The sequence below is a fragment of the Anser cygnoides genome, chromosome 2, assembly GCF_040182565.1.
Source record: "Anser cygnoides isolate HZ-2024a breed goose chromosome 2, Taihu_goose_T2T_genome, whole genome shotgun sequence".
In the NCBI taxonomy this organism is placed as follows: Eukaryota; Metazoa; Chordata; class Aves; order Anseriformes; family Anatidae; genus Anser; species Anser cygnoides.
In genome coordinates, this window is record NC_089874.1 from 117,797,403 (window position 1) to 117,821,517 (window position 24,115).

At 44.2% G+C, this 24,115-nt stretch overlaps 1 protein-coding gene across 2 annotated transcripts in view; it reads right to left on the reverse strand.

The window, feature by feature from the left end:
• Positions 1-24,115, reverse strand: part of GAREM1 (GRB2 associated regulator of MAPK1 subtype 1) — a 103,778-nt gene that overhangs the window by 76,665 nt on the left and 2,998 nt on the right. Inside the window, exon 2 of one of the 2 annotated variants that reach the window (XM_048049375.2) lies at positions 3,212-3,352. In XM_048049375.2, coding sequence (XP_047905332.1) covers positions 3,212-3,352 — 141 coding nt within the window. Of the gene's footprint in view, positions 1-3,211; positions 3,353-24,115 lie in introns of those variants that run through there. The other variant, XM_048049377.2, reaches the window with a different exon arrangement.

Sequence of the window (24,115 nt, forward strand, 5' to 3'; positions counted from 1 at the left end):
GGCCTTGTTAGAAGTATCAAGTGTGAATTATGGGAACTTGAGGAGGGGAAAGGACACCCAAGCAATGCCTGTATGCTGCAGTGGTTTGCCCAGGAGTCCTGTGAAGTCTGCTCTCTTACAGCAAGACAGGAGACTACCAGGACAGTAATTTTGATCCACTCTTCATTCTACACACACGTGAAGACCTCCTTTGTTTTAGGAGTCAGAAACACATTAGCCATTTGTTTTTAATTACATGAGAATCAAACTTGATGCTACATTAACTTTAGCTTTTACTCTAAAGAGAAGCAGACTGGAAAGAGTATTCAAGAGGGAATGCTTAGACTAACAGCTGTCATATATGAGTCTTCTCTGACAGCAACAGCAAAAATTAACTATATGTCAGACACCCCCAAACAAAACAACTGGGGTAGTAGCTTCCCAGTAACAGGACTGCAGAACAGAGGTTCTGTTAATGAAATTTCACATAAATGTAAAATACAGCATTTTCTTTCTTTAACAAGGCTTTATTATATTTAGGTCTAATAAGTGTATCAAAACCTGATTTAGCAAATAACAAAATAAGATTTACGTTATACTAGTATTTATATATGCGAGCGATGACTCTGTGGTACTTAAACCCACAATCCCAGGGGAATAAAATCAGTTTCAACTTCCCTTTCTGCTAAACAGTAGCAACCAAAATGATGCTACAATCTGCTACTTTAAAATCTTGGAGAATGAAATTATAGCATTAAATATGAAAGAAATCTGGAAGGTCATTTTAATAAAATGTTTATATTCAACGATTCAACGTCTAAGGACTTTTCTGGTAGGCAGTATAAGCAACAATGACAACTGCGTATTTGTAGTTGATGTCTTACTTGACAGAAGTTTAAAGTGAAAGCGTGCAAAAAAAAAATCAGCAGTCATAATCCAAAACTTACAGGCAAACGTACGTGAACTGTATTGTTGTATGAAGACATAAAATCCCACCTCTAAAACCAAAAACTAATGGCTGAACCCCATAAAAACAGCCTGCCACCTCTTCCAGTTGTGTTTTCTGCAAAGATGGGAAGTTCTTGCATGTAAATGGAGAGCTGTGCCAGCAAGCTCACAAGGCTATGGCCAGCTGAACACCCTACCTTTTGGTAGCAGCACATCCTGCTCAGAGAAGTTCATGATTCTGGAGCACTCCCACTGCCCAGCCTTCTCATGGCTTACCACAGAGCAGATACCCAACCTGGCTCTTGAGCTAGAAGCATAAATGCATCAGGGCAGCACCCAGCCCAACAAGCCTTCTGCAGCAGCAACATTAAGCACAGCCGCTTTCACGTGGGGTTCTGGATCCCAAAAGCACGTCATATGGGGTTCTGGATCCCATGCACTGCACAATGCAGCCCTGACAACTCACTTAGTGTTACCTTACAGAGCCCTGTATCATATTCCACGGCAGCATAAATTTATTTTTAGGGTATGGAAGATACCTCTGAATGCTTTTGGAGGTTAGAACCCAAGCACCTGGTTGCAGTGCTTTTCTAGCTAAGCCTTCACATCCTTAGACACACCTCTCCTTTCTCAGAGGCAAACTTACATTGCATGATCTGATACCGCAAGTTAGCACTGACCATTTCTGTGAGGTTCCTTTGGCAGCACTGGATCGTACCACTTGTTTAGCATGCGCCTTTACTACGTGGCAATTTTGAACTTTCCTGTATTTTCATCTCATAAATGAGGAGTTTACAGCAGGAAAATTTCTGGAGGTTGTTTGACAGCAAAATGTGTTCTGTCAACTAAACACACTCTTCCTGCATTAACACAAGCCAGGAAGAAAACCACATCAATGGTTTTTGCAATATCCTAGGGAACAGACTTTGAGTTTACATAGATATCAGCAAAATCAAGCCAAGCATGAACGAAACATGAAGAACCAGGAAACCCTGCCTCGCAGATCTTTGTTAAGTTCTTTACAAATTAAGAACCAAGCTTTAGTAAACCCCTTAGGAGTCCAACCTTCTTTTACACCAATAACCATTTTATTTTCTGTTCTTCCAGGAATCAGTGAGAATTTTAAAATGCACCATTCAGCCTGAAAGAAGTAAAGTGTTTATCTGGCCATGGCACTGAAGCTTATGGAGGTGTGAAAAAAGAACGGTTATTAAGCACATGCACTAGAAACTGCTTATGCTAAAAAAGTTAAATTCAAAGAATTTTAATGCCATGTATATTATGACACTATGTGCTAACAGACCAAAGTTTTTAATCATGTCTTAAAAAAATTAACCTTCCAGAAGCCAGCTCCAAGGAGAAACAGCCTAAGTTCCATCACTAAATGCAGTGCATCACTGCAGTGGCAGCACTGGTGCGAATAAAGCAAATCTCAGTCAGCTCTCGTACAACTCATCCCACCCTCATTACACCAACATTTAAAAAAGAGACAGTAAGACAGCTGAATTGATTAATCAGTCGACGACTGACTATATGACAAAGAGAAAGCACAGTACTAAGCACACACCTTTGCTCTGTAGCCGTGGCTCTTTGAGTTTACACTTCCCAGCCTTCTACATTTTTGCATCTTAACGGCAGCAAGATAAGCACACCCCAATCAGACAGTACCGCTCTATTCAGCTTGTCAATAAGGACATTAAGCAGTGGGAAGTTATTAAAATAATTTCTTAGGAAAGCAAAACTAATTTGAAATTGTAAAATAAATATTGATTAGTTGTGCCATACCTACCTACTGGGAAAAACGGTATTACTGCATCATCCAAAGAGGCAGGCAGCAACAAAGAAATCTCAAGGAGCAGCAGTGTAAAACCTCAGTATTGTTATGAATGCTCCCTAGCTTTTAACACAGAAAGATTTTAAAAATATTTTTAAATAAACCCCATTTATTTAAGTAAACCCCATTCCATCTTTGATCATTTCAGGGCATTTTCAAACTTCCATACTTTTGCTACCATGTTCACAGGTGAAAAAGGCTGGCAATTCATTAAGGTCAAATTAAAACCGATTCCTCTGCATCACTGTGTGTTCTCTAAGCATGCTACCCAATCATCTATTTAGTACCCCTGGGAGTACATCAGTTTTTCCTGCACTTGGTAGCATTATCAAAAGGTCATGGTCACCAATATCAGTGACTTAGCTTCACTCCATCAATTAAAGTGACCAATGTAAGTGGTAGGTGATTCATCCTCTTTGAATTTGTATTTCAGATTAACAACAACTTTACCTGCATAATGTACAGGGATTTCTATCTTTGGCCCTATGACGTAGTGGCCCTCCTCCAGACTGTGAGCTGTAATTGTTGTCCACTGCCGACATGAATGAATCAGAAGGTAATCACTCTCTCGAAGGCCTTCTACAGTTTCTCCTGCAAAACAGATGCATTTTTTTTTAATTAATTGCATATAGAATTAGGAAAACTTCACAATAAGCATTTTATTCTTATTACTGCACATTTTTCAGACATTTTGATATTTAAAAATCCAATTAAGTTTTAATTCTGAACAGTATTCATTTTGCAATGTAAGCACTTTGTCTTCAAGGAAACAAACATAAAACAACACAGTGCCTGCCTACAAGTACCACAGAGATGTACTCTAGATTACTCAGCAGTGGCTCTCAGGCTACTTTTTCAGTTTTCTGCATGAACAGACTTTTTCATATCCCTGTTTATGTCTGCCTGTCTCGCTTAATACGTATGCTTGAGACTTCTTAACTTTTAAACAAAGGAAAGCTATAAATAAACATGTCAGTTATGAGGTTTCAGAGGTATCAAGAGAAAAGTCATTTTCATATGTTAACAGATCAGCACCACACTAACCTATAGCCACCTGAAGCCAAACCTTGTTCATCACTACTAAGTAACTGGGTACCTCATTTGCAGATACAGAGATATCAGCTCTGTCACTCCATCCCTTTGCAAGTCACTAGGTAGTCAGCCGTTCCTATATATCTAAAATTAATTAAGAGGGCTTATAAAAAAGATGGAGAGCAACTTTTTGCTCGGTCAGACAAAGATGGGACAAGGAGGGGCAGAGAGGGAAACATTAACATGCACCAAAGTCTTCTCTGAGATAAATGCCCCCACAGATCATGCTTACCTCATCTCTGCAATGCTCTTTCTCATACTCCGGTGCCTGTCAAGTCCATCCCAAATACCGCCAGACAGAGGGCTCTCCTTTATTCCCATCTGTCCCAAATCTTTTGCATTTCCACAAGCACCCTTCCCTCCTCCTCCACTGACTGCAGTGCCTGACCTGGACAACACTGCTTCGCTTGGTTTTCCAGTGATTGCAAGAGCCACATTAGCCTACTCAAAGTACTAGATATCCACACCAAGGATGACATATGAACAAAATTTTATACAGCAGGGGATACCATAGCATAACGCTCTCCTACATTCCTGGTCTTACACATACAGACTACAAGACACCTTTCTCAAGGTGTCTTGAAAGCAGTCACATGAACTTTCAGAAACACTTAGTAGACGCTAACCACAGGCCAAGAATAACAAAGCTTTAAGTTTCATTTTGCTCTCTCCCTCCGACCCTCTGCTGTTGCAGCCAGAAATAAAGCAAGCAGTTTAGCCCTGGAATCACATTTGGACAAAACCCATTCCTTTCAGCTACTACAGCAAACTACGCTTCCTCCTCCCTGTCTTCCCATGTTTTTAAGGCAGAGGAAGCATCAGACTTTCTGTCTCAAGCAGCAGACGTTTCCCTGCTCAGGCTCGACAAAGGAGGGAGACTTCCCATTGTGCTCCTTCTGCCCACGCCAGGCAATCTTTTCCACGGCGTGCAGCGCTTTCTGCACACTCCATTCCTGCCTGATTTCATGCTCTCATTCTATCAAGAATCACCCTCCTACACGAATCAAAATACAGCAACTGGCGGGTGTGAGAACTGCTGGATTTTAAGTCAGGAGAGACCACTGCCACCGACTGCTCTGCCACCCGCGGACCGACGGACTCTGGCTGATCTCTACAGCAACGTGGCTGCGGCCCATCAAGGGGCAGACATGTCCCAGGGCTTCCCAGGCTCTGCTAGACCTTAAAACAAGTTCCGATTTTGCACACGTGGGGCTGCAACTTAAAGGAGTGGGTGGGCAACCCCAAGGCATATGGAGCTCACCAGTACCAGTTACTCTTTGCCCTGTGGAGGTCCCATTTCCAGTTTTACTCCTTTTTGACAGCGGAGAGAGCAGCTTCCAACCATGCAAGCACAGTATTTCAAGAGATGGTTTCCAAGAGCTACTTGGACTGTGTCTCCACACCTGCACCCTCAGTGCACTGGGAGCACAGGAGAAGGGACCTCGGAAGGCCTAGGGCAGAGTGACAAAAGGGCCAGGCAGCACAGGAAAGCTCTGCAGTCCCTTCCGTATCTTGAAGGACCTTCAGGTATTTGTTAGAGGAGTCATGCACCCACTATATTTCACCAAATCATCTGCCTTTGAGCATCCTGCACGCATCTTCTCCGGAGATATTCTAGGCCCGTCTGGACACCTACCTGGGCAACCTGCTCTAGGGAACCTGCTTTGGCAGGGGGGTTGGACCCGATGACCTCTTGAGGTCCCTTCCAGCCCCTCCAATTCCGTGATCTTCTGCTCTCTGCTTACAAGGCAACTCCTAATAGATATAAAAAGCCTCCTCATCTTACTGCAGCAGACAGTTGAAATTTTCGGGGAAAACACAATGATAATAATATACAGTGTTACTTGAAACTCCTGTTTCAGTTCAGAGACTTACACTCCTGCTTTCTATAATCCATGGCAACAAGTAATTATTCCATCCCACAACAAAACACAAACAATGACACCTAAGGGAAGAACTAGTATTTTACTAGTTTCACTGACAATGGTAAACAAATTTTGAAGAAAATACAAAGCATCTCTGGTATGCTTTTCTACGCCTTACAATTTGTAGTTATAATTTCAGGCCATTACCTAAAGAAAGGCTGAATTGTACCAGCCAGGATTGCAGGGAAATAATTATAGTATGGGTCATCCTCCGAAAGTCTGAGAAAGACGTTCTCAGGAAAAACAACAACAAAAAAAATACCCATTATGAAAAGGAGCTTCCAGCCGTGGCTCACAAGCCATGATCTGTTTAAGTGGTTACTCTTAAAACTGGGTGGGACAGGTGAGTGTAAAAAGATATTACCAAGGCAGGCCCAAGAGTGACTACCCAATTAAGTCTGCAGCTGGAAGTAGCTGCATTTTTTTTTTTTCTGTTTGAGCCTTGGAAACCACAATTCCTGTTACAACAATCATTCGCTCACGCTGATTAAGTCGGAAATGAATTCTGTACTTCTCCATGGAGCTGGAGCAGAGAGAGGTGGAATGCAAGCCTCCTGCACAAGGGCAGGTCTGTCGGTACCACGTCCTGGTCTCCTGTCTTTGTGGGTGGACCGGCTGCCTGCCATGGCTTTATAGGAAGATGCTCCTTGTAGGGATTAATGGACTAGCAAAAACACAAGTACAAGGAAGAGTCAAACGTGAATGAGACAACAGAACGTGGTGGTGCACGCTCTTCTGTTTTCTTCCGTTGACTTGCTCAGTGCCTTTAGAGCAGTCTCCTCCTGGAGAGATGAACCTTTCAGGCAGGAGACATCTCTGAAGCAGGCTGTGCTGCTCAGGTCCCGGCCCAAGCACAGCCCGGGCTTCGCCCTTTACACTTCTCTCAGCAAACCGTACCTTGCAAAACAGCCACACGCATCCAATCTGATTTTCCCCCGTCTCAGTAACACAGGTTATGCAAGCCTTTCATTAATCACATTTCAGCTATGTGGGAGAGAAGTCAGCAGCCTTCACATCCACAAACTATGCAACTCGGTTCTCACCTATTCAACATACTCCTACACGACTGCTTACATAAAGCCAGACGCCATGAGAAAATAGAGCACAGGCCACTCATCTTTAGTAACAGTTTTGTCTCGTATGATCAAATATGGATTAGCTGTATCTCCTCACCCTCTCCTCCCCACCCTGAATGCCTGCAATATAATTAAACCACTACAAAGAATCTACAGGCAAATACTTGAGTGTTTTTTTTCTCCTAAATAAAAGTCAGAAGCAATGAATTATCACATGCATTTCCCCACCCCTCCTCAAGTTCCCTACCTTTCCAAAACATGAGTCAACTTTATTCATAATAATGCCCGAGACTAAGAAACTCATGATTCGCTAACAGCGTGTAAATCCTAAATAAAGCATCGACACCCAACCGTGCCTCGCAATAAAAGCCTCACACCTCTGAGCTGAGAAGTTAGCCGGTGTTCCTAAACAAGCTGTCATCCTATAAGCACTGTGACCGGGACCAGGATGCGGGCTATTTCATCACAGATCACCTAAGCAGCGTCTAACAGCTGCTCATTTATTCATTCTGAATCTGACATATTGCAATTTTTAGTTATATGATTGGCAAAACTTCATTTCCACACAATTCCTAAAAACCACCAATACTGCAAAGCACGCTGCTGTTCAAAGGCTATTGCAGACGGAATGCTGACCACGAAAGGAAAATTGTTCACATGTTGGTACAGTTAAAAAAACAAAATTAAAAAAAAAAAAGATAATTGCTTAATCTAGATTCCCATGCTTATTAAATACCACCTACATTAAATGCCAATACATCTTTCATAATTCTTTCCAGTTCCAAAACGGTATCACCTGCGTTTGCCAAACCTTGGCTCTGTCGCTGTAAACACTCCGATCTCAGATTAACAGTTAAGAACTATAGCAAGACTGGGAGCAGGATAGCTCAATCTACAAGTTCAGAGACGAATTTCTGTTCTCACCTGCAGTTTTTCAGAACCAGATGAGGAAACAGTAGCTGGCTACGTGTCGGGCCTGACCTTATACACGGCAATGCTGCGGCACACACGGAAGCACATCTCTTGTGAAGGAAGCACTGACCTCCCTGCAAGCTGTAGCAACCACTTACTTTCTGAGGATGTGCACTTTTATTTCCTTTGGCATTTCCCAATTTCTAAATGTTTAGGGTAAAGACTCTGAGGTAGAGCTGAAGACCCTCCAGTTTTGAAGGGTCTGAGCATCTCCATCTCTTCTTCACCTCCCTCCAGATCAACAATGGGCCAAGTCCCATGAAAGAAAATTCACCCTGGTTTCACATATTCTCATTTGCCAAAGATAGCAGTGACTTTTCAACACTAACCACTAAAGAAAAATAATGAAACAAATGAAAAACATCAAACAAAAAGCATCAGAAAAAAACAACACCTTTTAGGGTTCTCATTCTAGCATTGAGAAGCTGATATTCAAGTCACTGCAGAATGTGCAGAATAACATGACTCATTCACTCACCGAAACTACACTTCTAAAAATAAGCAGCAATCTACATGAACATAAACATTTTTATAATGCCACACACTGCCATCCTGGCTGAGAGTTGACATCACTCCCTTTAAAACACAAGCTTTTCGTCTGGAGACATGAGAATAGTAGGTAAAGAGCAATTCAAAGAAAAAGGAAGTCCATGCAAGGTTCCAGCAACATAACAGATAGCATTTACACGTGCCAGATGAACTGGATACCGTCAGCTCCTGCCAGGAAGATGGTTATGGAGACATTCCTCTCATCTCATTCATCACAGAGGACTGTAAAGCGAGCTTAATGCTGTCCCTTGCACATTAGTTCAAGCATGCAGAATTTGCTCTTCCTGGAACAAAAAGGCTTACAGAAAATAGCTCGTGACAATCTTAAGATCACTTCTGTGAAATAGCTGGTGAAGAAGATGCCTGCTAAACCCCAGGGAAAATTCATCAAGACTTTGTGCCATGTGTTTTCATTAAGTCTGAACTCCATCTGCATCCAGGTAACAGCTGCTGTACAATTAAGTGCATCACCCAGGCTGCCTTGGTCAGTTAAGTAGGTGGTGGGTTTTAATTACCCCATCTAATGTTCCACAATCACATAACATAACATTATACAGGAAAATCTCAGCAACATTAAAAACCACTTCAGTGGGTGCTCAGCCAGGTAACTACAAAAAGACAAGCAAATGAGTAGCTTCAACTGTCCCCCGCTGGAGCTTGTACCAGCACTTGCTAGGACCGAAGGGTTAATTTGAAGAAAGCAAAGAGGTGGCTGCCTGGTCAGGTGAGCACTTCCAGTGTGAAATGTGGTTAACGTTTGGACTCGATGACCTTAGAGGTCTTTTCCAACCCAAATGATTCTATGAAATCACTAGGAATACCTGTCAGCACGTGGCTCATTTCATGAGAGACTAGAAAATAAGGTTTATTTTGCAATAATTGGAAGCTAACAGAAAACAGAATGATTAGAAACTGGAAAAAAAAAAAGAAAAAGAAGAAAGAAGTCAGGTGCTTATTTATTTATCATGCTATTATAGCACTGAGGAGCCTTACTTGCACGGTATCTGCTGCACTGGACAAGCAGAAGGGACTCCTTCCCTGGCTGAGGGCCAAACAAGCCATGTGTTAATATACACCTCAACATTATCCTACAGCACCACAAAAACACAAAGCACAGCTCCAGCCAGGATGAAATGAAATTATAACCCATTGTTATTAAAAAAAAAAAAAAAAAAAAGACCATTATTGACTTCATGGCTCTGTGCAGAGATGTTTCAGGTCAGAGGGAGGTCACACTGCTAGCACAAATAGAAATACCAGCCCTGCTTTTCCACTCCAAAAGAAAGAATCTACAATACCGTACAGCAGTCAACTAGTAAAAGTTGTCTTGTTTTCTGAAAAGGCCAACTTGTGTTACTGCAAGTATTTGCTAGTCACATAGCTCCCACAGAGGTATCATCCTAAGATGAACTTGGTTTCTTTTTAAGTCATTGGCACATTCACAGCAAGTAAAAGCTGCAGCTCCTCCCAGCACACAAGCACAGCGTTTCCTCTTCCAAAGATGGTTTAAATACATGTAGTAGAGGAAAAATAAATGAGACATGGCAACTCGGAAGATGAACTGGACTACATGCTACTGGTTATTCAAATACCTGCAGTGCTGTGGTACGTGACCATCTGAAGGCAGCTGGTCATCAGACCATCAAAGTAAGGAAAGAAACAAATGAGCAAATACCCTCTTTCCTTCAGAAGCACTGACTTCACCTAAAGTCATCTCATGGTCATGCTGTTTTAGACAGACTGAAGCTGTACCAGCACATGGGACAGATTCATCCAACCTGCAACCTACCACAATGCTATCACAGCATATAATCGTTCATCCCCAACTCTCAGTCATATTACCTTAGCAGAACAAGCGTCTCTTTTCCTACAGTTAAAGCTCTCTTCTTTCATAATGCTGAGTTTGGACTTTACATTTATGGGGAAGAAACAGAGACTTCTTGTTAACTCTGAATATTCAAATTAGGATAATGACATATATATATCTATTTACTTTAAATACTAGATCATGCAACCTGCTCACTAAAGTACTCCTCATGGCAAATAACTTATATCTGAACTCTAAAGGAGGGTGGAGGAAGGAAATCAAACATTTTGTTTTCCACATGCTGCATCATACTCCAGTGTATCTGTTGGGAATACTCCTATAGGGACATACCTCAATGTCAAAGAGCAGTAAGTGTTAAGTTAGGGTGGTTTGCTTGCTTTAACTTTGGCAGTGTATTTGGTTACTGAGTCAAATCTCAATGAGCTGTTCAGCCTGCCAGTGCTATTCTTTCCGCAAACATAAAACTTGTCAAAATGTAGGTCAGAGAAAAAAGTTCAATAGGATGAGAACAACGTCTGAATTTTCCATTTTGAAGTAGCAATAGGGTTTTGTATGGAAAAATTTCACATCCTTGTAATTTTTCTTAACAAAGGAATGAAAGAAAACCTCACAACTATTTTGGTACATGAAGAACCCCACTTTTAACAACAGTAGCGAACAGGAAATCTACAAGGATTGAAAATGTTACTTTTTTTGTCACTATGACTGAACAGAGGCTTGGAAGAGTTACTGTTTCATAAAATGTATAATGGAAGAGAAGTAAAAGAGCACTGAATTGTAGAAAACACTACTGCTGGGGAAAAACAAAACAAAACACACCTTCCTTGAAAGGCTCTCCATGTTATCAGTCTCACTTCGTCATTCCATACAGACATTAAAAAAAAAAAAAAAAAGTAAGAATTATCTAGCTGATCAGATAAACTTCTTTGTTTAAAGAAAAGCAAAACAATGTGCATGGGGGTGGATCATGTGTAATCTAAATGCAGACTGCCAGTGAACTAGATGGGTAAATACTGTAGTTTCAGCGGAGGGCCACAAAGATGATACAGGGCCTGGAGCATCTTCCCTATGAGGAAAGGCTGCGAGACCTGGGTCTGTTCAGCCTGGAGAAGAGAAGACTGAGAGGGGATCTCATCAATGTGTATAAATACCTGAGGTGTGGGAAACAGAAGGATTTGGCCAACCTCTTCTCAGTGGTTTGTGGGGACAGGACAAGGGGCAATGGCCACAAGATAGAGCGCAGGAAGTTCCGCACCAGCATGCGCAAGAACTTCTTCATGGTGAGGGTGACAGAGCACTGGAACAGGCTGCCCAGGGAGGTTGTGGAGTCTCCCTCTCTGGAGATATTCAAGGCACATCTGGACACCTACCTGGGCAGCCTGCTTTAAGGAGCCTGCTTTGGCAGGGGGGTTGGACCCGATGATCTTTTGAGGTCTCTTCCAACCCCTTCGATTCTGTGATTCTGGGAGCAAGGTGGAAAAAAAAAAACAAACAAAAAAAACCACATTAACATTTAATCATCTCTGGGATATAAAGCGTAGTATACTAAATTTTTAATTTAAAGAGGGCCAATTCATTACGAAAGCCTGACTGTGGTCTCATCTGTGTCTGAGCACAGTGGACGGGAGTAGAGGTCTCTGTCCCCAGCTGCACAACCTTCTGAGCTAGCAACACAAAGATCTGGAAAAAAAATTGCAGTTTTATCAAGGACTGTTGATAATCAACCTCACTTTTCAGCTTCCTTTCTTAATTTGCTGAGTAGTTTTAAATATGTCTCTGTTTAACTGTTTCATTCCAGCAGCACATTCGTTTGTGCTGGTTCCTATTACCTGGATCAAGCAGTACTTCTGTCATGATTCAAATTCCTATCAAACCCCTCTCTCTCAGAAGAAATACAATGCTGATTTGAAGTGTCATCAACTGAAGAGATCCACATCTTCCAGCAGATGAAAGGCCTCGTCTGACAGCACACGAGCAGCACCCAAACTGCTCTTCCGCAGCACGGCCCGGTACCGGCAATCATGCTTCCCTCAGCCTCGGGTGGCGGAGGGAGGGAACCCGTGTTAGTTTCACAGGCAAGGCACAGATAAGCCAAGAGCTCAACAAGCCGAATGCTCAGCAGTGCCCAGTATCCATAATCCCAAACCTGATTGTAGCAAAGGCCACAAAGCTCAAACACTGCACTCGCTGCCAGGAAGGCAATGGAGGGGGCGCAGCAGGCCAAGGCCCGGCCTGCAGTCAGTCAGTGCTCCCAGCACACTGATCCCCTGCGGCATGGTCAGACAGCTCCGAAGCTGTCCATGGCAGGCTGCACCCACAGCACGGCTGGGAACAGGCCACAAAAGTCACTCTGTCTCCCTCTTAATGCTGGATCAGCCCAGCTTCAAGCACCACAGCACACAGCATCAAGCTGAACGCACACCGCACAGCACCGCTTCTCTTCCTGCCGCATCTTCAGGACAAGCTCCCCAAGAGTTTTGCTTTGGCTGGAACAACTGTTGCTGGCTACAGCTGGCCACATTGCAACAATTTTCAGTGGTGTCCCAACCACAGGGCATCCAGTTTGCCTCACTGACCCTACCTTCAAGCAAGGGGCAAGGAGAGCCTTGCCCTCAGACTGCCCAACCACTTCTTGCAGCGCTTCCTGCGCTTCTGTAATCCCTCAGCCTCACAGCACTGTGATCAAACATTGCTTTGGGTGACCATTAAATATTTCACAATCAAGAGAAAGGAGATAAGGCTTTGCTTCTGCAATTTCCAATCTGTATTTCCAGATACAATCAAATTGCTTCAATCCAACTGATGCTGAACTCGGGCTATCATCCACTAATACCCAAAAAGAGAGCAGAGACTCCCATCCCCCTATTCTTTTTATGCCTGCCAGCAAGAAGACAGATTTATTTCTTCAGGATTAGCATTTTGCTACTGGAACAACTAGATATACCAGTACTGTTGCAACAAATCAGCATAAACCATAATCTTGTTACGAGGCTATGGGACAGATTAATCCACTGAAAAATCCAGTTTGTTCCAATACAAGCTTTCCTCTAGCTGCGAATGCAGAGAGACATCATCTCAGAGAGTCTCCAAAAACCTGTTTGACCTACTGTGGGGAAGAGGAGCACAAATACTTCAAATACACTCAAAGCTGAACGCTGGTGGCACTGCCATCGGTGGGGAATGCTCCACCGCCTTCATCACTCCCACAGATTGAACCTTGGCAACTTGCTTTCTTTGTGTTCATAAAGAACCAGTGGAAAAAAAGAGTAAGGGTAACACCACAGATTGCACTGAGTTTTGTTTGCGTTTGTTTCAAGCCTTCAGAGCAAACATCTCAGAATGAGAAACCTTACTTTGTATGAACTCCAGCCAAGCAAGCCAAAGCACATCTTTCAACACAGCCTGCTCTCCACCCCCACACGGGGGAAAAAAAAAATAACAACAAAACAACACTCAGAACAACAATTTCTTAACATGTGCATTCCAAAACACAGTAACTTTCTGTCACTATCGTAATTACTCTTATTAATGCTGAACATCAAACGTAACTGTATGTTTGTTGTATCTGCATTACAGATTTAGCTGTAAGATTGATCCAACAGAGCAGTACATTTCCCTGGTTACTTACAAACTACCGTAGAAAGTCTCAGCAATTCTTTAAAATACTCTAATACCCCACAACACCGGGAATAGTGCTAGCTATTTATCGTTGTACTTTAGACTTGAAGGGAAAAAAATGATCTGAGAATTACCCAATTAATCGAAAACTAAGATTCTTATCGAAGAAAGTTTTCTGTTTCTGAAGTTACCTAAGATCTGAAGCCGTAAGAGTAAGAGCAGGGAATCCCGTATCAACTACATTTAAAATGTTCACAGGTTAATAGAACGAAAAAGCTGAACAACTTTTCATTGCATGCAAGGCAGACTCCAGCCTAGTTTAGCAGACTCCAGCCTAGTTTAGTGTTAGTGTAGAGAGAGGGAGACAGGAATTTATATGTAGATCTAATGTTTAGTTTATTTTCCCTTTTTAATTCTCATTGGCAAACGCAAGGAAAGGAGATTTAAAACATTTGCCTTGCAATCAGGGCACCACATCTAGAGACTAAGACCCCAACCAGTAACTTTCACAAGCAATCTGATCAGCATGATTAAGAGAATGACAGAACTACCTGACCAAAAGCAAAGCATGGCAGTAATGGGACTTCTGAGCAGCATGCTGCCATCCAAAGCAGCTCTTTTAAATACCTCATTAAGAGAGCTGAGGTTTTCCTTTACTAGAGGCAAGCATTCCTCATGCTAGAAAGCTCCTGCTCAGGAGCATCTATAAATATTGTGAGGGCCACTGGAGGATACACTTCCAAGTGCCTGTTTAACATCGGCTGCCGAGTTGGAGAAGCTTAATACTTAGAGGTGGGAGGTCAGCATTTAGCATTGCACTACATGCTTTCATTGGCTTCCTATTTATTTCCAAGTACAGCAACAAAATGGTTGCTTTAATTGAGAAACTGATGGCAGCTGCACAACTTTGCGGCTGCAGAAACCATCTCTCCCCAGGTGGGATGGTTGGAGCCTGGTCACGGAAGTGTGGCTAGAGCTCCCTAGATTCGGGATGCCCATGAAGAAACCTTTAACCCTGCCAACCTCATGGCTTTCAGATCTAGAATATGATTCTAGATTGCCCTGGCAGACAGAAAAGCAGCCTATTCATTCAGACTTTTCCTGGACACAGCATGAGAGCCGGGGAGCTGCCTATTGTCAGTTATTTATAATTAGATGATATTTTAAAATACTAGCCAAGTAAGCATGCTCAGTCCTCTCATTATGTATCCAAGTCCTAAAGAGACACTGTGCTTCTTTGTGCTGCACGGCAGTGATCCCTGTTTGAACTTCGGGCATCTTGGACAAACTCCCAATTAAAAATAAAATAGCCAAAACGCAGGAGCTGCTCAAGCGTAGTTTGCTTTGGCTTTGAAAGAACTCATCTTCAATTTGCCTCCGATTTCTGCAGCCGGGCTAGGGACGGGAATAAAACCAGCTGGAAGAAAGCAAGGAGAAGTTCAGCTCCGTGCTGAAGCCGGGCTGCCCACTGGCTGCTCTCCAAGCCACCCGCCCCATCTCCCCGGGCTGCCAGGGACAGCGCGGGCATCGATCGAGGGCACGGACGTGGCGCCTGCTTGCTGGGGGCTGCTCTCCGTCTCTCCATGCATCAGCTCCATCAGTCCCGCTCCTCCTGGTAAAACACAAGCGTCAGAAATGGCAGGGCAATGCCTCCTCTTCAAATCTGGACTGACCGCATACGTGTGCAGAGATTGTAGGTGTCCAAGGGCAATTAGGTACCCGCTCGCTTTCGTTACGTGCGGGTACAGGAGGAGTATCTCAGCAGTATGGGAACACTAACGTGAGAAATGCAGCCAGAGCTGCACCTCGCTCTTTCCTGGTCAAGAGCAGTCCTAATCCCAAGCATGATTAATTCTTATGGTTTCAGAGAAATCTACACCAACTCTAAGGTATAAAAACAATGGCTTTGTTTTTAATAAAACATAAGAGAACGCTGTCCCTTTGGTAATACCTTTATTGTCTTCACAATGCACAAAAAGAAAAAATGCACCTCCCGTGAAGAGGGAAAGCTTCTAGGTTTGGCGAGCAGCATACAGAAATGACAGCGAAGAAAACCCCATCATGCCTCACTTTCCCCTAGAGGATAAATTTATCTTTGCCCACAGGCTATTCGGTCTTAAGATATTTCGTTACGTATTGACAGGAACACAAATGATATTTGACAATGCAACCCATAAAGCACACAACAAAGATGATCTTTTCCTCTGGATTGCCCTACATTCAGCTGCAGTGGTATTGCAGTTTTGCTATTCATCTGCAGCCACATCCTGGGTTCACTGACTGCAACAACATGCATACGTAACTGGTCACGTTTTGTATTTTCATACATAGCCCTGACACCTCTCCGATTCACGTATACGGTAGGAAAATACAGGAAGCATCAGTATAATGCAGATCCTTATTTGGAGACTAGGGCAGAAATAATCTGACCATAAAGAAAACAACATAAACATATCTCAGACAGGAGCACGGGAATTCGCCAGTCTGTGTGTTGATAGCCTCTTGCAGAGAGCAAAAGGGGCGTCTTGACCTTTTGCTAAATAGATGCCTGAGCAGAACTGTTAAGAAAGAAGCAGGAATAATTTCATGTTTTAGTAACCGGCCTCTCAGCAACGACAAGCGGTGGCTTACACACACCAAATTCTCCTTCCAGTCAGTCACACCACATAACAAATGGACAGGGATTATTACTGCTCTTACAAACACACAGTTATCTCCACTCGCTCGCTGCAGGTCAAGCAAGCAGCCAGTGCTGGCTGAGAAAAGGAAGCACAACATGCAAAACCTTCCAATTTGTGCTTGAGTCCTGCCAGCAAAACCGTCTTCACTACGTTACACCAAACAGCAGGTCAACATATGAAAAAGAGTAGAAGCCGAGGGAGATCCCACGTTATCTGCACTGATATATACCACCTCTCTGCTGCAAAGTCCAGAATACTTGTTTCCTTCCCACAGCAACTAGTTGAAGGTTGAATTTCTGGTCAGAGTGACTGGAAACCTTCAAATTTCTAGCAATGTCTGAAAGGACTTTCCCTGCACGCTTTCCCACTCGTGGTAGCACAGGCACAGCTGTCACTCCTGGTACACCCACAGCCAAACACCACGCTGCTGTCTGGGCCAAGAAACAAGCCCTGGATTCCCATCCCTGATTTTATCAAGCTGAGGGATGAGAAGAAGGCACGGGGGGAATAAGAAGCAGAGTTTGCACAGGAGCTGTGAGAAGCTGGAGGACAGGACAGGATCAACAGCAACGTATCGATAATGCTGGAAGAGGAGAAAAGGAGGAATGTCCTATCTGAAAGCAAGAGAGGACAACAGAAAACCTATAGAAGCTCCTTGCACTGCTCCATTCTGCTACTGCTAGGCTGTACTGGATGTTTTGTCTTGCAGCAACCCTGGAAATGCCTGCAGATAACTCCTAACACCTACTGGAAGCCCACCAGAGCAGGACAGGAGTGCGGGGCATAGGCTGAATGGTGCTGATGGGAAAGCCAACAGCTCCTGGAACCCAACCATGCCCTGAGAGGGAGCCATGAGAAAAGGCAACAGGATTTCTGGACAAGAAGGAAAGATCTGCGCACATGTGGCTTTTTTTTTTTTTTATTTATTATTTTATATATGTTAAGGAAAAAAAGTTCTTGCTTGCAGATAAAAGGTTTCCTTTATGCATCTTCCCACAAACACAACCTTCCCTCTTTCATCCTCAAAATGGTGAAGTGCCAGAAAGCAACACGAATATTCGGTGCTTGCTTTTATTGGGACAATTATGTAAACATTGCCATTGGGGGGGAAAAAAGCAAAAAAAAAAAAAAAAAGCTGCTAAACAGAAAAACAAATGCATGGCAGGAGATATCTGAGGACTTATGGATTACTTTAAAATAGTTCCTGGAAGCAATTAGTAATTAAGTATTTAGACTGTATGATTTTTACAAACCTAGATGTAAGGAGACCATGCTCTGTGTGGGTCCAACAGCCCAGCACCAGACTCAGCAACTGAGTGAGGGGCACAGACTCTCAGAGAAGGCCAGCGGGCACAACTTGGAAATGACTGCCTAAGGTACACACAGCTACCTTTCTCCACTTGTACTCTCAGGTCAGTTTTGGGCACGCACAGTCTTTCCTCAGGAAAGAAGCCAATAAAGTTTCAAAGCAATTGTTCTTGAAAGGCGGACTCATACTTCAAGGAGATTTTCCAGTTCACGGAGGCTGAACACTTCTTCATTCCATTCCCAGTGAGCTCTGGACATACCATCCTGTAAAGAGGCCAGCACATGCTCAACTATGGCACATCCACAAAAAAAAAAGAAAAAAAAGATCTGATCCGGGACCACAATGACCCACAACGAGCATAGTTTAATTTACTGTACTCATTATCCAGGGAAGCCAGTCACTTTCCACTCTCCTACAGAGTTGAGAAAGTGTTCTTGAACTGCCCTAAAGGATGAGAACTATTGTGCAGTTATGGAGTGTTTTATTTTTTTTTTTTATTAATATTATTTTTGTAAAGCAGAGAACTTGTCCAGAAAGCCACAGGCAACTTTCTCACCTGCTTAGTTTGGCAGATGACCCTTTAAATGTCACATATTTGAGAGGTACCTATTACGCGCTGCTCGAATGGCGACCTAAAACCCCAAAAAAGAAACAAAACCCAACGTGGTCGAACATGTTCTTTTCTCTTTTGGGGACTCTCAAGGCCTCACAACATCGGGGCAGAGTCCAGGGGAGAGCAGGACCCCAGGGTGCGCCCAGAGACTCACCCTGGGCGCTCGGCCCCTCGGTGGAGGAGGGAGGAGAGGCACGCCATGTGTGCTCTGAGCACCATCCCAGCACGGCAGGACTCAGCCTTTTAGCACTTCGAAAGAATTTCTGGGAGTGGTTAATGTTCAACCTAAACCTGAATATAGCTAAAGCCCTCTCAGTTCCCTGCGCCATCCTACAAAGACCAGTTTTTTCATTTTTTTCTGTACCAGCAGTGCAGAAAACACCTCGTGGATGAACAGCTCAGGGTTGTTACTCCCTCGGTTGCCTGACCAGCCCACCGCTCCCTGATCAGCCCCCATCCTCCCCGAAATACCCCAGTTGCCTGAGTTGCAGAGCGGAGCCACGACCCAGCACCGCGTGCCCTTGCACAGCACCTTGGCGCAGGCGACCGCTGTCCAGCCGGCGAGCAGCCGCAGCCCTGGGGTCCTTTTTGGAAGAACTGCAGCCTAGTGAGTTATTTCCTCACCCAAACCAGGGGCAAGTTTTGCCATGACCGCGCAGACACAAAGCAGAGCAGTACATGGCGCAGGCTGCCCCATCGACGAGGGATCTCGGTCCCTGGCTTCGCTTGGGTTCCCCCATTCGGGCTGCAAAGAAAAACCCCCAGCTTCCTCCTGGCAGCCACTAAGGCTTCCCCCTGCTCGCCTTGCAGATATTCTTGCAGCGTGCTGTGTTTTAGATAGCATCTACGTTTGTGTCACTGAGATTCAGCCCCGGCATGAGGCAATTCCAGGATCAACTTCAGCAACCAAGGGAGCTCTCGGGCATCTTCCAGCCTCCGAGACAGTGTTTAAATCTTCTCCAAGAACAGAACCGAATCCTCGGTTCTCTTTAGGAGCCCATGACATGTTCGCGGGCCAAGGAAACACGCACAAGTCCAAGTTCTTCGTGATTACAACTTGCACAAATTAGAACAGGAAGGATAAACCCAACAAACAAAAATCACTTTTAAGCCTATTTTGCATTTCCTGAAGATGAGCACTTTGAGGACGCTCCAAGCAACCCTACGCTACCATCAGAGTACCTTCCCTACCGTTCTTCCATGACCAAACCCGCCCCTTTTGGTTACGCACCCAGAAGCAAGGTCTGGGTGCAGGGGAATAAAACAGGGAGCAGAGGCAGCCCCACAAGAGCAATCGGCAAACGCCTTTCCGCACCAGAAAGCCCGGAGAGCAAAGAGCACAGGTCTTTGCTACACACCTTGCCACACCAAAACTCTTCACAGCAATTTGTGCCTGACCCTCCCTGCCGCGACAGCAGGCCTTGCTGCTTTCCACAGTGAAATCGCCGCGAGTTTCTTGCTGAGAGCAGAGCAGCTCTCAGATGGGTGTGTGTACGCTGCCTAAGAGTGGCACAGAGCTCCACAGACTGCCCAGCAGCAGCTCTTGGGACTCACATCAGGTCCATGCCGTGGCCCGATCCAGATGCCGAGTGTGTTTTGCAAGGCTTGGAAGCATCCCTTTTCAGACAATGGACCTAGTCCAGAACCAAATCCTGTAGGATACGGCGTTTCTTCCCCGCCACCTGCAGCCTCTGTAACACCTCCACTCGCGGGGTGCCGCAGGTCTGGAAGCAGAGCAGCTCTTCTGGCCGACGCCGTGCCTCAGCCGAGAGTGCAGGTGCTCTGGCAGAGCTGTGGCGTTGTAAGTTTTATGCTGACATGCACACACCACCACAAAGACTGCAAGGCAGACGTGGCGCTGGTCCTCAGCAGAGAGGCACTCTTCGATCCGCTCATCCAGCTGGATTTCACGCTCGTGCACCGTGCCTTCAAATCCCAGCATCGGCTGTTCTAAGGAGCAGACTTGGCTGGCAGGTGAAGGTGCAGCGAAGTCAGCTCCCCGGGCTTTTCCCACTATAAACGGTATGAAGAATGCAGGCTGAGTGCACCACATAAAATTCATTCCAAAGGAGCCCAAATTTCCGACGTGAAATATTGGCTCACTGCGTTTTATGGAGGTTGGCTTTTGACTCATATGCAATGCACACTACGATGATGAATATTTTCCTATAGGGGAGAGACTTAAGCTTCCCTAATCCAGCCGACTTACTGCTCCTAATGCCAAGAGGAAATGCAGCAACACCCATGCCCTTTGCTGCTGACAAACCACTGCAGGAATGACTGGAACACGGCGCAGCTCTTCTCACAGCTTGCATCGAATCCTGGAGCACCAGCCCACGTTGTCCAGTATCCTCTAGCCCTGCTTCTTGGCGTACTCCCTTGGATTGCCTTCACTGGGCCATTACAGGGAGTGCCAACCCGTGTAATCACTGAAGCAGGAACACCTAGTCCCAGAACAGCATTTACAGACAAAGCATAAGAAAAAAAAACACAACAAAGCCCTCCTCTCCTGCACTAGACATGTACCATTCCTCACTTCCATATTTTGTAACAACAGCGTGTGATTCATCGCACCACATTTGTTTTAAGATTAAGGGTTTTACTAACCATTTAGGACACTTTAATTCTTCCCATTTTATGTACATCTTGTGCCTTATCTAAAAGCTACACGTAATTTAAATTGGAAAAAAAAAAAAAAGCCAAGACACTAAGCTTCCCCTAGGACTTTATCCAAGGATTTAAAGATACAGGTCTTGAACTCTAGTTAAGAAAAGAAGAATAACACTTCACCATCCAATACCTGAACTACTTAACTGGCCAGGAAGAGTTTGCTCTGGTAAATACACAGCGGCTTTGTCTAATAGAGCCACACATTTAGAAGCCAAAATCATGATCATCATGCACATCAGTAAGAAATCTGAACATTTATTAAGTCTGCCACACGAGGAAGGCAACTATTTGCATCTTAGCAGCCCTACAGCACAACCAAAGATCCAGCGTACTGCAAATGGCATACTGGCCAGAGAGCATATAGTACACGTGAAACCACTGCCAGACATGAAAGCATCTCAAAAAAACAACCCACAGATTTTTAGGTGTAAAACAGGTATGCTGCTGAACTGTTGTTTGCCTCATTTGGAAGCCAGTGTTACTCCTGGGAACGGGTGTTGCCAAGTTACTGGACTCCATCTCCAGGAGGGCACTGTAATTTTCACAGACACCATTCGGTAGCTGCAGATTTTAAATGAATTAAAAGCTTTTTCACTAAAATGTTTCTGGAACACATCTCTGCCAACTGGGGAAAAGGAAAAAAAAAAAAAAAAAAAAAAAACAGTAGCAGTGGTTAGTGGCAACCTGTCAATTGTTTTTTTCATTCAATTGTCCTGATGGAGACACAGCAGACAACAAGGTAAAGTAGAAAAAAAGAGAAAGCAAGATGAGTCTGAGACGATGCTTTAAAGGCAGAACATACAGTGCAAGCAGGTGGAGTTTCAAAGCTGCTCAGCACAAAAGGATGAAATTGAGCCTTATGGATAAAACATACCTTGAGACTGGAAAGTTAAAAAACCAAACAACACCAACAAAAAACCACCACACGGGTATTTTGCCTATCTGCACAGCATATGAGAAGTGTCACCTACCAAGATGAAGCACAACAGACAGCCATACCCAGAGCGGGAAGTCAGACCGTGGCATTTGCCCCGAGTCTGAGCATATCTGAAACTTCCTTTTGGTCTACTCGAAAGCCTTGTCCCACCCCCGCGTGATTCGTTCCCCCTTGGATCAACAGCAGGCTTGCTGAGACACTCGGCAACAGCTTCTCGAAAGAAGGAGGTCATTCAAGACAATTAAAGCACAGACAGCAGCACCCAGACCTTAAAAGAATAAGATTCTTTGTAGTTTCCAAGCATTGTTCAGCCGCGCTGATAACCCGCGTTTGTGGAGTGACGCAATATGAAATTTTCATTATGTGCGCGGCCAAGCTGTTCTCTGTAGTATGATGTTCTTTGATAAGCTGCGAGGGTGCTCACTTTCAAGATGTTTAGAACTGGAATAAGCCCCACAATAACGCGCTGCAGGGAACAACGGGACACTGAAGGTGCCTGGAGTAGACAGACGTCACAGTGAAAGGTTGTGAAAGGAGAGAAAAAGGGAAACTGAATACCTACAGTAAATAAAATGTCTTTATGCCAAGCAGCACGAACTCACTATTCACCCCAGCACTGCTCTTCACAAGAGTTTAGTGAGGGGTAAGAAAAAGAAACCGCCTTTTTAAAAATAGATTGTTACCTATTGTATAGATTTTTCCTTTTTTTTTTTTTTCCTAGCCACTAGTTCTGTCGTTTCGTCTTAAAGCAACCACACATATATGCCGCAGAGAAAAGAATTTCCTTCTGAGTCTTAATGGCTCGTAGTGATCCTCAGACTCCCTTCCGGAAAAATTCACCATCATTTTTTCATAGCGCACAGCAGGGAACCGCTTCTCCATGAGCTGAGGTCTTCCCCCAACTGGCCACGTACCATGTTTGATCCCTACAGCACTGGTTTCCCAAACACGTTTTTAGGGCATGTACAAATATGTTTATTCCTTGTGAAAAAAATAAAATACCAGAGGATAACCTCTTAATCCCAGAAACTTTAGTCTTCATACACAAGGCCTGAACTCTTCATAGCCAACCTGTGGGTCAAAACTATCTTCTAGCAAAGTCTGCTTTCCAACTGCTTGCGGAAACAGCAGCGTTGGCAGGGTGAAGGGGAGTCCCACCAAGTACAAGAAAACAGACTTTTGGAGCCTGAAGCAGTGAGCTTACAAAGAAAAGCTTGGCCTGAAGGTCAGCTCTATGCAAACGACATTTTCCAGATCTTATCTTTGATAGCATTTCTCATTTACCCTCCAAAATTATCCTTAGAAAAATAATCGTCAGAAATTTAAAGCCTTGAGATAATCATACCCAGCATCATTTCAGCATTACAAATTAGCAAAAAACAGTCACGTTTTCACTTTTTGCCTTTCCTGCTGATAACTTGAAGACAGCCAGCCCAAGCTTGCACGCATGTCCGTGCCTTCCCAGGGACCAGCTACGCGCACCTTCTGCCTTATGGCAATGACCAAGAGCTCGGACAAGAGCTCTTTTTGCTGCGGGGTCCCAGAGTGAAAACCTTTTCCCGCTGACCCCAGACACAAGCCTCTCAGTGTCACTGGGGTGGGACTCTGCTGTGACAATGCAACTTGGGGCGGCCGGGGGAAGAGGGCAGGAAAAACACAGCACAAAGCTCGCTCGCCTCTCACTCTTTGGATCTTGCTTCTTTTCATCTGCAACAGCCCGCTCTGAATTATGCAGCGTTACATAAAGTTCATTCATTTTCTTTGGGATGGTGCTTAGTACTCTTTCAGCGGCTTTGCATTTGAGTTGTCCTCTGGAAATATTTAAGTTTATGTGCTGGAAAAACATTTGCTTCCTCTCTGGAGTGACAGAATCTTTATTCTGTACTCTGTTTGCCCAATTAACCTAATGATATTCACCAGGAAAATAGTGAAACACAAAGCCGATTAAAAAAAACCTGGAGGGTCAGGCCATCTTCAAAATGGCCATCTTAAAAACTTGTCTTGGCATCCAAGAGCATAACCTGGAACCCAACTAAACAGTCCTAAAATTTCACCTGAAAAGCAGAAGTTCACATATTTATCAT